Below are 14,698 nucleotides of genomic sequence, written 5' to 3' on the forward strand. Positions count from 1 at the left end.
ATAATGGTATGTCAGAACGAAGACATCGTCACATTCTTGAAACCGGGCTGTCACTTCTTCGTCACACATGGATTCCGAACACTTATTGAACTTAGCTGCGGCGGTTTATTTAACAAACATAATGACAACGGCTGCCTCTCCTCCTCTCTCACCATTTCTGAAGCTGTTCAACATCGTACCAAATTACTACAAGCTCAAAGTCTAGTAATTAAAAATGCCACAATTCGTCTAGTTCTTGGTACAGCAGTCGGTAAAGGGTGGCCTCTTCGCCAAACTAATGTTAACAATGCATTTTTACAGTCATCTTTCAACAGAGGTCTATATGATGCAACCACATGGCTTTGTTTATAAAGATCGTCATGATTCTGTCTGTCTATTGGTTTGAATAATTCGGAGTTCATTTTGTTGCAGAGATGGAAAATATGGTCTCAAGGCTGAACCACAAGGGAAGTGTTAGAATGAGAGAATTACTTGAGAGTTTATTTCTGGAGAATGAAGAACATGAAGAACAGGAGAGAGAGAGAGAATAAGAGAAATGGAGATTTCAAAATATAAGAGAGAGAATGAGAGAATAATTTTCAAAATGTAAGAGAAAAAAATGAATAAACAAAAACTAGAGGGGACCACTTCCAAAAGCTCCAAGATCCAAATTCAAATTGTTTCTCTTCCCTTCAACGGTCGCCGTGGATTGGGTGGCCCTTTTCTCTTGCCTCCAACGGTTATGCAGATGCGTTGCCGTGGATGCGTTGACGTGGTTCTCTTCTTCAAGGATCCATGTTTCTTCTTCTCAATAGGAAGTACAAACGAATGATATGAATATAAGCAAAGTGATCTATAACAGTGAACAAAATAAAAACTATAAACCCTTTTTTAATTTCCTCTTCAACATTTGTAAATTTAGTTTCTTATTCATACTGAATATTGATTGAACAACTTCCTAGCAGTCTTATATTCATATCACCTAATAAAATGGGTACCTCATTAATCAAATGTTGTAAAAGGAGTTTTCAGGGTCCAAGTAGAATTGATTTGTTGCTCCATCAAATGTTAAGTAAAAGTGTATGATATTACATTGTAGAAGAGATATTGATATATGGTCTTGAACAAGGTTGTTTAATCAATGGTGAAAGTAGATCTTTCGACAATACAAATACTTTTGCAAACAAACAAGGCAAGCTGACAAGGAAATAACAAAAGCAATGATTCATCTACTCTTGTTTTTTCAGAGCAGAAGGGAAACTATGGAATGGATGTCCGAATGCAGCAATGTTCCCTGGACGTGAAAAAACTATCTGCAATGTTTCAGAAAGACATAAAGTTATTTAAATGAAGTCTATGTTGAGTGACACTGAGGGAAGAAGCATGCTTTTAGTTCTGAATAAGGTTTGAGTGTGTGTGTGTGTGTTACCTGGTAGCTTCTAAGGGTAAGAGTTTTGAAACCAGCGGCAACATAGTCGAAATAATACTCCCATGTCCTTATGAATTTATCATCGAATCCAAGCTCCATGATTTGTCTACACAAATAATAGTTAATTGTCCTGGACGAATAATACTTGTTCCAATAGGGAAAACATGGGAAAGGTTTTCAAGAATTAACTTACTTTTGGTTCTCCAAGAATCTCTTCCTCCAACATCTCAGTGTATAGTAGTAATGAATCCCAATGTTCTCGACGTCTTCAATGCTGTGTGTTTTCAGGTGTTATATGGGTAGAGAAAGCAGAGAAAGTACCTTTGAAGCTAAAACATGATAAAGTACAGAATTTACCATAGCCTAGAGGAGGAGGACATGGCTGAAGTAACTCTGGCTAAAGAAGGAAGACAGCCACCTGGAAATATGTATTCCGTTATGAAACCTGAACTTAGTCTGGTCTCATCGTAAAGCTCTTCAGGTACAGCTGTGAACTGTTAAACATTAAAACGATCAAGGGTTGTGCAACCATGAGAGAGCCGTGATGGAGAAGCAAATGTTACCTGCATGACAAAAATGCCGTCTTTTGCAAGCGCAACTTCACAGCAGCCGAAAAACGCTTCATAGAACTCGTGGCCAACCGCTTCTATCATTTCGCTGAAACATCCGAAAACATGTTTCGTCATATCACAAATTTATTTTAATAACGAGGGACAAAAAGAAGTGTTTACCAAGCTATGATTCTGTCATGTTTCTGAGCATCAGACAGTTGGCGATAATCGCAAAGCTGAAATGTAATCCTATCCTGTCGTTTCAGAAGTAATATTGTTAATCATAAAGCTTGATTAATGTTTCTTGTATTAGATGGATTAGACAAAACCTCAAGTCTAGCTTCTTTCACTTTGGCTTCTGCATATTTAAGCTGTTCAATAGATAGAGTAATGCCAGTGTATTTGCATCCAGTTCTTCTGACAACTTCTATGGCCAAGGTTCCCCATCCGCATCCTAGCTCTAAAACCTCATGATTCTTTTCTATCCTTGCCTGAAATTTTCCCACCTTCGATTAGAAAATAACAAAGAAATATCGCAGTTCTTTGTTATTAAATCAAGAAAATGATCTTACCTTTTCAATCAAAAGAGTTATTTTTCTCATTTGTGCAGTTCTTAGATCCTCATTCACTGACTATAAACATGAAAATGGAGAACGGTTGACGTCAAATTCATAATCAAGTAAGACCGAAGCCTAAAAATAGAAAATCCTCTGATGTTTTTCAGTGGCCACCTTGAATACTGCAGAGGAGTAAGCCATGGTATCATCCATGAAAAGACTAAAAAGCTCGTTGCTCTGTGAATGAACAGAGAATGTGATTATAAACCCATAAGACCAAGGAATGTTTTATCAAGATTTCAAGAGCGATAGAGATTAAAGCCACTAACAAGGTCATAATGACGAGAAATGTTCCTTCGAGCTTGTGTTAGAGTGTTTTGCCTAGAGACATGCTTAAAAAAATACTTTGCAGATGCTAAACCGGCAGTTAAAAACATTGGTGTCCACCATCCCCTGTTAAAACCAAAAATAAAAATGAAAGCTTATTCCTTATCTTTGTTAATTTTGAAAAATCAATTCGGTAAAACTTTTAAATAAAAAGTTGATTCCTAAAGAAAAAGTAATTTTTTTTGTGGAGAACATCATTTAGTTGGTAAGATGGGATTCCTGAAAGGAAAAATAATACTGGGTTTCTGAAGAGTATAAACAACAAATCCAAAAACTAATATTTGTTTCAATCGAGTTTTGCTTCTAAGTTTGTTTTGCTTTCTTCCAGTTTAGTTGCAGATGTTTCAACAATCTTTTGTGTAGAGAGACCAAGTCCTTTACCTTTTCTTAGCAAAGTTTGGTTTTCTTGAGCTCAAGTCTCTATTAGCAATGAGAATCTGCAAAAAGTTTTGTCTAGTAAGCAGATAAACATTGGAAATAACTCGAGTGATTGAAGAAGTAAACATATTATGTACCATAATCAGATTCAACATTCCCAACTCTTTATCCACGAAAGAAAAATCTCCACTGATATAAGCATCTGCCAGTCCTAAATCCGCTTGTGTCATCACCTGTGAAGCAGGTTCTTTAGCTATCGATAGGCTATATTCTATTTTCTCATTGTCTTAAATATATATATATAAATGAACCTTCCAGTAAAACTGAGGACTGTGAATCTTGAGGATAGATTTCAAAAGACAATTAGAATAATTTCCTCCGAACGTGAACATTGTTCCTCCGTCTTCTAGTATCCTGTTCAATTTAAATCGGTAACTATTAGTGTAACATATTGTGCAACATTATATTATCTAACTCCTGGAGATAAGGGTGAGCCTCACGTTAAACAACCAATCGATATGAACTGTCTCAAGAATCTAGTAACGAAAAGCCGTGCCCCTGACTCGGTTACGGAAAGGGCCATATGTTGCAGGTTTTTTAGAAGAGTAATTCCTTTCCCTAACAAACTTCGTGCAGCTTCCATACCGGCCTAAAGATAACAATGCTGTGAGTATTTAACATAAGCAATATGGAGTTGAGAGATGGTGATTTAACTATATAGGATTTGATCATTGTCTTTAGTACGTCTTCATGGAAATTCAGCTAAAATTTAGACAAGACAATTTATGTTCTTAATAAAACAACAAGAAGAAACCAAGAAAACAAAACTAATTACTTTAGAAGTAGAGAAAACATTTATGGAAACATTTTTGATAATGTCCTTAGTAAAAATATTCAAAAACATGGATATGATAATACTTTTTTTAGTTTTTATTTTATTCTTATCATTTTATATTATTAGTTTAACTATGATTTTATGGATCTAAATTTGATTCATTTCCGGGTATCTACTGATATGAAAACTCATTCGGTAAAAAGAAGAGATGTAAGTAATATAAGGAATTTATGAATGTTTGAAAATATTTATGAAAATCAGTTCGAAAATCTTATATGACAACTTTTATTTAGTTTCTACCATTTATATTACTTAATATTATTATTTTAATTCATGGATCCAAATCCAAATTTAGATTCGGGCAGTTTCTTATACGCTACAAAAGAAATGGATCGTGAAACCTAATTTTAAAAATGTTGTTAAATACATATGTTCAAAAAAAATTGATGATATTCAGTTTGAAAACTGTAATATGACAACTCTTATTTATTTTATATTTTTATATTATTTTTAAAATTTGATACTGTTATTTTAATTTTTGTACAGATCTGAACACGAAATATAAATGGTTACAGTTTTGGAAAAGAAAAAAAAAGTTAATAGAAAAAAGAAATGTTGTAAGCAATTTTACCTTTATATTTGGGAATCTGGGACAAAATGGATTTAGATCTCGAAATAGTAAGGAAAGTTTGGTGGACCGAGTCTAGAGAGATACCATACCAAAATACAAAATAGAAAGAAAAGTTTGGTGGACAAAATGGATTTAGATCTCGAAAAGAGATATGTTGTAAGCAATACTCCCTGTTCTGTATTTATATACCACACACATGTGTACTTTTCCTTCAAATCTTTCCTGTAATATATAATTAAAATTATTTAGAATAAAATGTCTCATCTAACGTTCTCCGATGCTTCACGCCTTCATGTGAAGGATCGTGATCGAAGAATATAATTCCGTCCAGACAAACTTAAACCAATTTCGTCCCTTTTATAAATATGATGGCCAATGAAAGTTTAACCAATTTTTTTTTTTTTAAAAAGAAGAAAAAAAGATGGCTGACAAATGTGTTAAAGATCATGATTATCTAATAATCCACCACCTCATAAAACACTTGTCTTAGTTTTGATAAAGGTCACAACATCATCAGCAAGACACACGTCTCTTTCTCCTTATTAGTCTAAAAGATCAAAACATGTTTCCACACAAACTAAGATTGGCTTAGTTTTAATGGTTTATGGCGTTAACCAATAGTAAACCAGTTGGTATCAATTGATATTGAAAACTCGACCCAAACAAAGATCCAACTACAAATTGATTAAGTTTTAATTGGTGCATAAATTACACTTGATTAAATTTGAGTTAAGAGTATAACTCAAAAATGTTAGTTACCAATCATAAATTAGCTTTAATTTTTTGAATTACTGTTTAGAGTTAAAGTGTGTTATGTTTGAGTTATCCCTTTAGTAAAATTGATAATTCAATTGCTAACTCAAAATCAAACAAAATCTCATGTATTAGAAATTTGAGTTAGTATTTTTTTTTGCATTTTGTTAATAACTTACTGTTAATTCTGTTTTTCTAATATCTTTAATTTTTTAAATACACTATAACATGATTGATCACGTGGCTTGTCATTAGTTGGTAAATCAGTTTCAAAAAACTGTATAGTTATTAATTACATAAAATAAAATAAAAGCCGACGAGCTATTTTCCCACAAGAAATATCGTATAACATCAAATGTCTCCCAAACTATGACCTTGTTTTATATATCTCTGAATTAAAAGTTTTAAACTTATTTTCCCACAAAATAAAAGTTAAATATATAAATAACTTAATTAGCTTTAATTATGGGGTTATCAACATTCATGTTTATTAATGTTTCTAGATAATTCTAGAAGTCTTCACGGGAAGTCTAATTGGTTTAAGTTTTTGTAAAACTTGTATTTTCAGCTTCAAGATATATTTTTCACTTTCAAAAGTATCAAGTAACTTCAAGAATATCAAGTTATATGGTTTAATGTGTCTTCTTAGATCATAAGATATACTTTTAACTTTTATAAAATTTGAAATTTTAATTTTCACTTAAAATTTGAGTTTCCCGCTTAAATTTGAATTTTCCGCTTTAAATTTAAGTCTTACGAGAAGTCTAGAAGACTTCCCAAAATACTTCTAGTAAAACTGTTATATGTTTGAACTTATGTAATGTTTGATCTTTTGTGAATCCGACTAAATTTTCTTGAAAAAAATTCTTCCTTAGTTGTAGTAAATTTGACTAATTGTTTTTGTTATTGTGTTTTGCTACTGAAGTTGTATCAATAACTTTTGGCAATATAATACTGTAGACATGAACATATTTATCAAAATGTTTTATTAATATCTCTTCAAATTTACAAAATAATTCACAACTTAATGAGTACACCTACAAATCATAAAACATGCCATAAACAAAATTATTATAGATCATTTCTCCTCAAAGACAAACTTGGACTCCACTTGATATGGTGGAAGATTCCTGGAAGTTTTCTAGTACATTAAATGTTATAAAACTTCCTAAGAAGTCTTCCAAGTCTGTCTCAGATCTGAAAAACCTACCTATCCATAAGCATTCAAATGACTTTAAAACATAGAAAATTTTCAAAAATAAGGTAAGAGCTTAGAACAACCAAAAGAGTTCTCAAAAGGTAAGAGATTTAAGCAACAAGAGGTTACCAAATGGAAAAATATGATTAAGAGTTTTACCTTTAAAGGAGTGGAAGATGAGAACCATGTAATAAAAAACTTACAAAACAAGATGAATTAGTGAGAAAGACATGAGACAAAAAAAGATAAATTGATATAAAGTTTGGTGTTTTCAAGTTCTTAGAGATTATACAAAGATTGGAGAGTTTTAGTTTGAGAAAAATATAAGAGCTTTAAGCAACCAAATGTTACTAAATAAAGAAAAATCAGACATAAAAACTTACCAAAACACACATATCTGTTATGAAAGAGAAGACATGGAAGAAAACTTTTTCTAGTGCATTAAATGTTAGAAGACTAGGGAAGTCTTCCAAGTCTTTTTCATATCTGAAAAACCTGCATATCCAAAAGCATTTAAATGGCTTCAAAACATTGAAAAACTTTAAAAATAAGGTAAAAGCTTAAAACCACCAAAAGAGTTTTCAAAAGGTAAGACCATCTCCAATGGCTTACTCTATTTTACTCTAAAATAGAGTAATTCTATAATATAGTTTAAGTTTTCTCCGATTGTACTCTATTTTAGAGTAGAAAATAGAGTGATGAATAAAAAAAAAACAATTTGCTCTATATTTGGAGTAAACCTATTTTTCACTCTATTATAGATGAGGAATAGAGTACCATTGGAGTATTTTTACTCTAAACTCTATTTTAGAGTGAAAAATAGAGTGGGGTTGTAGATGCCCTAAGAGCGTTAAGCAACAAGAGTTTACCAAATGAAAAATATGATTTATAGATGTACATTTAAAGGAGTGGAAGATGAGAACCATGTAATGAAAAACATGTAAAAACAAAATAAATCAGTCTGAAAGACCTGAGATAAAAATGATAAATAAATATAAAGTTTGGTGTTTTTAAGTTCAAAGAGATTAAAGAGAGGTTGAAGTGTTTTAGAATGACAAACATTACATTTTTGTTGCAACCATTCGAGATGAAGAGAGAGAATGTGTAAATCTTCTTTATATATGGAGACAAAAATTCTAATAAAGTAAAATATTTTTGATACATACTTTCTAGAAGACTTAGTTGAAAGTCTTCTAGACCCTACATTTACTATTCGCCCACATGTCTTTCGCGAAAGTCTTCTAATGCATTATTTGTTAGAAAACTTAAGTCACATAAAATCCTAAATTCAAAATAACTAACTAACTACAGTATAACTTCTTTAAATTAATACTCTATAAATTAATATACACTAAAAATTTCTATAAAATAATATAATTTTATAGTCCCAAATTGAGTTTTTGGTTCAATTAGTATATCGATAAATTAATATCTCTATAAATTAATAAAAAAACTATAGTTTGGTATAGTCCCAACTTTATTAATTTATAGAGGTTTTACTGTAGAAACAAATAACTCATAAAACTTAAAATCAATTTTAAAAGTGTTTAATATACACAAAACTAAACACATATAAGTCAAAATTTAATTTTTCAAAAAAAAAGGTTATGTTTTCAAAATCTAACTCTAAAAATACATACAATACTACAACATATGTTACCAAACCCTTAACCAAAGAATACCATGACACACTACATTCACCCATCTATGTCAAATGTTTATAATTACATCATTTCAATTTTTTCTCCATCAAAATATTTCTTATAAAATTTATAAATATTTTTAAGATCTACTATATGAGAAGACTTACAAAATCTCAGAATACTTACAAAACCTCATAAATTAATAAAAAAACTATATTTTTGGTGTAGTCCCAACATTATTAATTTATAGAGGTTTTACTGTACAAACAAATAATTCATAAAACTTAAAATCAACTTTAAAAGTGTTTAATATACATAAAACTAAACACATATAAGTCAAAATTTAACTTTTCAAAGAAAAATGTTAAGTTTCCAAAATCTAACCCTATAAATACATAAAATAGTACAACATATGTTACCAAACCCTTAACCAAAGAATACCATGACACACTACATTCACCCATCTATGTCAAATGTTTATAATTACATCATTTCAATTTTTCTTCCATCAGAATATTTCTTATAAAATTTATAAATATTTTTAAGATCTACTATATGAGAAGACTTATTGAAAGTCTTCTAGAAGACTTACAAAATCTCATAAGACTTTACGAGATTATATTCGTAAAGCTGAATTCTGGATTTTTGTTTGGTCATAAGGCGCTTGTAATTTCACTAGCTTTTTGGGTTACTTTTGCATTTGATTCAAGTTTGGGTATACTTTTGAGGTTAAAATCAAGATTTGAGTCATATTGGAAAATTCTCCTTAAATATCTGCATTTAATTTATGCCTTTAATTTATAACTTTATATTTATGCTTTTAAATTTCTGTCTTTATTATATTTTTATATTATTTTATATGAAACAATTATCATGTCGAACTTGAAAAAGCTCGAAATAACTCCCCTGATATTACTCAAAATATTATATGACCTGTACAGTAGGTGCATAATTCAAAAATAGTGTCGGATGAGAAAAAGTTAAAACCCATGATATTCTTACAACACCACATACATGATTTTCCATTATATTTAAAAAAACATAAATTAATAAAACTATTAAAATTATCATATTAAAGTTTTGTTTCAAATGGCTTAATTTGTTTTTTTATAAAAGGATACAATGATCATAAAATTTTACAAGAAGGAAGTCTTATTTAAGAGATAGCTATATTGAAAATATATTAAAAATATATATTAATATTAATTAAATTTAACTATACACCATAGAAAAAAGGTAAAATGATTGTTTTGACTTATTTATCATAAAATGATTATAAATTAAAAAAAATATTTTTTGATTTATGTCTTTGTACCAATTTAATTATATATGTAATAGTTACAGGTTTTTCAATTATTCATAATATGTAAAAAAATAAAATAACAGTATACATAAAAGTAATTTTTTATAGAATGCTTATCCCGCGTGAAGCGCGGATCTTAACCTAATTTTAAATATCATTCTCAACTTATCATTGTTTTTGACACCAAAAAATACTTTTAAAAACAAAACAAGCTACTTACATAATAAATAAATTATAGCCATTTCCATTTCGCATATGAATATTAAATATTAAAATAAACTACTACCATTAAAAGTATATAAAGCACAATTTTAAAAATAATTCAAAAATGTCATAATTGTGGTTAAGATTTCATGCATAATTTATTATTGTTTCTAAACCTTTAAAAGGTTGGAGTTCGTGGTGTTTAGGTTTTTTGGTAATATTAAAAAAATAATAATGTGAGAATCATCATAAAATTCAAGTTTTGATAATGTTTATATTTTATGAAATTTTTGAATTTTCAATATTTTTTTTTATATTTTGTAAACTAAAAAGCATATGAAAATAAATTATTATTTTATTATTAAATATTATTCTCTCTTTATCATAATACTCTTTTTATTTTGTTTATTTTTTAGTTTCAAAATAAATGTCATTCAACAATTTTATTGTTACTTTGTACATTAAATTTATTTTTTACTCTTTTTTTGGTAAATCCTATCGGCTGATCCAGTCGGTATTGGAAGGGAATACACTTAGTGTACAGAATGGACTGGCTACCACACTGTCTGACCCGAGTTTGAAATACCTTCTGACTAATGTTAGTGGGTGAATTGATCATTTGTTACGATTTACCATGTAAGCCACTTGAGCCGAACCCCAAGTCCATACTGGCCAAGTGATAGATTATTTAGCTCTTATGGGTTCATTTTTACCTTTTTGAATAACTAATAAGCTTTTCTCTAATTCGTTTTTATTTAATTAATCATACATTAAATAAGAATATATTAGTCTACTACATAAATTTTTTTAACCTCCGTAAAAATGTTAAAATAATACTTAATATGAAACGGATGAAGTATATGTTATAATATAATTTGCTCCCAGCTAAAAGAAATTCTAGATATGAGCCAGCATCTTTGTTCTTTGGTTGGGCTTTGTTGATCTGAATCAGAGCATGAGTGGTAGCTAAATCGAACTGTCGATTTTGAAAGGCAACCCAAAACATTTTCCAAGATTAATCACCTTTGTAGACACAAGTCATGTGTAAGCAATTAATCTCTAACACGCTTTTTCTATGTCATCTCCCTTTATCATTGATTTGATTTGATTCTCCGGAGTCCACCATCATTGAAGTAATCTCCAAAGATTTCATCGTCACCACTTTTCTTTTCACCTTGATTCATTATTAGTTTCAATAGGGAAATGACACAAGTAGCAGGAAATGGGTTGAGATTGGAGCAAGGGCATGGAAAGGCGACAGGTGACTGTGGCAACCTTTATGTTTTGCTTTGTTTATGAAATGAATAGGGCACTCTTCATGCAGTATGTATTGTACCGATGGTGTCCGTTGTTTCAAACACAAATTTATATTATGCAAGCATTTGCATTTTATATGGTATAACTTTGTACAGGCCTGATATTACCTTTTTTTTTTACTTTTGTTCTTGTAACTAATGAATTTCAGAAAATAGATATGTTGTATTAATTGATCAAACTGTTACACGTAGAGAATAAACATGATTCTTTCTCTCACATGAACATGATTGACCAACTAAATGATATCCCTCTATTCTCACGATCGTGATCTTGATATACAACCCTTCACATGCAGTGGCGGAATAGAGAGGGGGCAGCTGCCCCCAGAAACTTTCAATATTTATAAACATTGTTACTAACATAACCAAATTATCATTAGATCAGTTGGTGTTGCCCCTATTATGATAATGGTTTTTAGATGATTTTATTACAAGAGCAATGTTCACAATATATACAAGTACAGAGGAGATAATTACGGAATACAAATATATACAGAGTTATGGTGATTGATCTTAAGGAATATATGATAATGAATGAGTATCTCCTCTCTATATCCTAATACCCCCCCCCCCCCCCCCCCAAGACGGACGGGCTTGGGCGAGTCCGATCTTGTTGCATAATGTCTGATGTTTGGCGCGAACTAGGGGTTTGGTCAAGGCGTCTGCTAGTTGGTCAGCTGATGTAACGTGAGAGACACGCATATGACCTGCTTGAACATGATTCCTGACAAAGTGATAATCAAGAGAAGATGTTTCATCCTAGAGTGAAAGACAGGATTTGCAGCAAGGTACGTAGCACCGATGTTGTCGCAGTAAATTGTAGGCTGAGTTGTAATCTTCAATCCCATTTCAGTGATCAGGGAAGTAAGCCAGCATACCTCAGCTGCAGTGTTAGCAATGGACCTGTATTAGCTTCGGTGGAGGAGCGCGCAACCGTCGTTTGTTTCTTTGAGGATCAGGCTATAGGGTGCTTGCCATAATAGACAATATAAGCGCCAGTGGAAGTGTAGTCGTCATGGTTCCCAGCCCAGTCAGCGTCAGTGAAGGCGTGTAAGGCTGGTGTGTTTGTAGTTGACATGAACAGGCCGGTTGTTATGCTGCCTGCTAGGTAGCGAAGGACACGTTTCACTCCATTCCAGTGTTCATCTGTGGGAACATGCATGAACTGAGATAATTTGTTGACAGCAAAGGAGATGTCGGGACGCGTCAGTGAGAGATATTGAAGGCTCCCTACAGTCGCACGGTATTGAGTGGGATCGCGCATAGGAGTGCCTGACTGAAGCGTGAGGGGTTTGTACGGACACATTGACGTAGAGACAGGATTGCAGTCCATCATCTTGGTTCTTTGTAATAAATCTGCAATATAACGTTGTTGTGTAAGAAGCAAACCATGAGAAGTGTGATGAGCTTCAATGCCTAAAAAATAAGATAAAGTGCCAAGATCTTTAAGAGAGAAACGAGAAGATAGGGCCTGGATAAACTGATCGAGTTGTTGCTGATTGTTTCCGGTGAGAATTATGTCATCCACATAAACAAGCATGTATAGCAGAGTGCCTTTGGCGTTGTAGATGAAGAGGCTCGCATCTGCAAAGGAGTTCTTGAATCCAGATGCAAGTAAGAACTGTTTGAGCTCATTGTAACATGCCCAAGGAGCCTGTTTTAAGCCATATATTGCTTTATTTAGTCTGCAAACTGCTGTGGGATGATCTTTGTTGATGAAGTCTGGTGGTTGCATCATGTAAACTGTTTCTTGTAGTTTTCCTTGTAAGAAGGCATGGTTGACATCAAACTGACGAATGGGCCATCTGTGAGAAGTGGCAACACTGAGAACTAGTCGGATTGTGGCAGGCTTAACCACTGGGCTGAAGGGTTCCTGATAATCAATACCCTGTTGTGACTGAATCCTTTTGCAACAAGACGTGCCTTGAATCTATCAACCGAGCCATCAGCTTTTCTCTTGATTGTAAATACCCATTTACAACCAACAATGTTAGCAGCATTGAGTGCTGACTCCAAATCCCAAGTGTGGTTTCGAAGCTGGGCATTTATCTCTTTACACATCGCTTTACGCCAGCGAGGGTCTTTCAAAGCTTCAGCTACGGTAGTAGGAATCTTCTCTGATAATGGAAGAACAACTGCTGAGAGGTTAAGTTTTTGAACTGGCTTGCGCGGCGTGTTGAAGCCCTTGTTGGTTGTTGGGCGATGGCTGGAGCGTGTTCCTGAGAAGCATTGGTGATCTCGGGTTGCAGGTCTGATGAAGATGGAGTCAGGTTTATTCCAGTGTCTGTGGTAGAAGCTCGTTGAACATTTGTTTCCGGAGCAGTAGGTGTAGATGTGGGTTGCGATGCCGTTGGAACAGACGAGGTTGATGGAACCGTTGCAGGAACAACAGGAGTAGTAGTTTGCAGAGGCGGAGATGATGTTGCCAATGGAGGAGATGACTGAACAGGAACTGCAGTGACTGTTGTAGTACCTGCATTTTCAGTCTCTACATCTAAATCAACAGCAGGAGCTTCAGAGATTAATGTGTTAGGCAAAGCACAAGGAAACACATATTCACGAAACACAACATGCCTAGATGTGTAGATTCTAGATGTTGTTCTATCTAAACAAAAATATGCACTTTGAGTTGTAGAGTAACCAAGAAAGGTACAGGGAATTGACCTAGAATCAAGTTTATGAGTAGTATAAGGCCTAGTCCATGGAAAACACAGACATCCAAAGATTCTCAACTTAGAGTAATTGGGTGCTTGACCAAAGAGACACTCAAAAGGCGATTTCAACTGTAAAACATGAGTAGGCATACGATTAATTAAATACACGGCTGTAGCTAAGGCATACGACCAATATTCCTTAGGTATTGAAGCGTGGGACATGAGAGCAAGACTAGTTTCGACTATATGCTGATGCTTTCTCTCAGATATGCCATTATGCTCAGGTGTGTGGGGAGGTGAAGTACAATGGGAAATGCCATTACTAGCTAGAAAAGCTGCAAGTGCAATGTACTCACCTCCATTATCTGTATAAAAAGTTCTAATTTTAGTTTGAAACCGATTTTCAACGAGAGCTTTAAAACGTTGGAAAACTTCAGAAACTTGAGATTTTCTTTTTAAAGGATAAATCCATGTATACCTAGTGTAATGGTCAACAAAAATAACATAATTTTTGAAATTATCAATTGAAATCAGTGGAAAAAAAATTGGATCTTTAGTGCTCTAATACCATATTATGATAATGGTTTTTAGATGATTTCATTACAAGAGCAATGCTCACAATATATACAAGTACAGAGGAGATAATTACGGAATACAAATATATACAGAGTTATGGTGATTGATCGTAAGGAATATATGATAATGAATGAGTATCTCCTCTCTATATCCTAATAGCCCCCAGGCCCCAGTAAAAAAAATTTCCCCGCCCCCAACAAACCATGGTTCGACACTAAAATCCTCTTCATTTCAGGCTTTCTTTTTCAAAATATTTATCAGTTATGGCAAATTATTGTTTCATTCCTATTTTGTTCACGTAGAC

The 14,698-nt window shown here is 32.6% G+C and overlaps 1 protein-coding gene across 1 annotated transcript; it reads right to left on the reverse strand.

The window, feature by feature from the left end:
• Positions 1 to 1,024: 1,024 nt before the first annotated feature.
• LOC103833648 (tuberculostearic acid methyltransferase UfaA1) lies at positions 1,025 to 8,704 on the reverse strand. Its single transcript, XM_009109722.3, has 15 exons — positions 4,748 to 8,704; positions 3,782 to 3,930; positions 3,593 to 3,695; positions 3,419 to 3,514; positions 3,285 to 3,340; positions 2,846 to 2,969; positions 2,691 to 2,753; positions 2,532 to 2,591; positions 2,289 to 2,450; positions 2,140 to 2,213; positions 1,972 to 2,065; positions 1,766 to 1,902; positions 1,602 to 1,682; positions 1,409 to 1,514; positions 1,025 to 1,292 (listed from the first exon to the last, which is right to left on the reverse strand). The coding sequence occupies exons 2-15, from the start codon at positions 3,922 to 3,924 to the stop codon at positions 1,209 to 1,211; spliced, it is 1,383 nt and encodes a 460-aa protein (XP_009107970.1). The 5' UTR covers positions 3,925 to 3,930; positions 4,748 to 8,704; the 3' UTR covers positions 1,025 to 1,208.
• Between the last annotated feature and the right edge of the window lie 5,994 nt (positions 8,705 to 14,698).

This window comes from Brassica rapa, chromosome A01, assembly GCF_000309985.2.
Source record: "Brassica rapa cultivar Chiifu-401-42 chromosome A01, CAAS_Brap_v3.01, whole genome shotgun sequence".
NCBI lineage: Eukaryota > Viridiplantae > Streptophyta > Magnoliopsida > Brassicales > Brassicaceae > Brassica > Brassica rapa.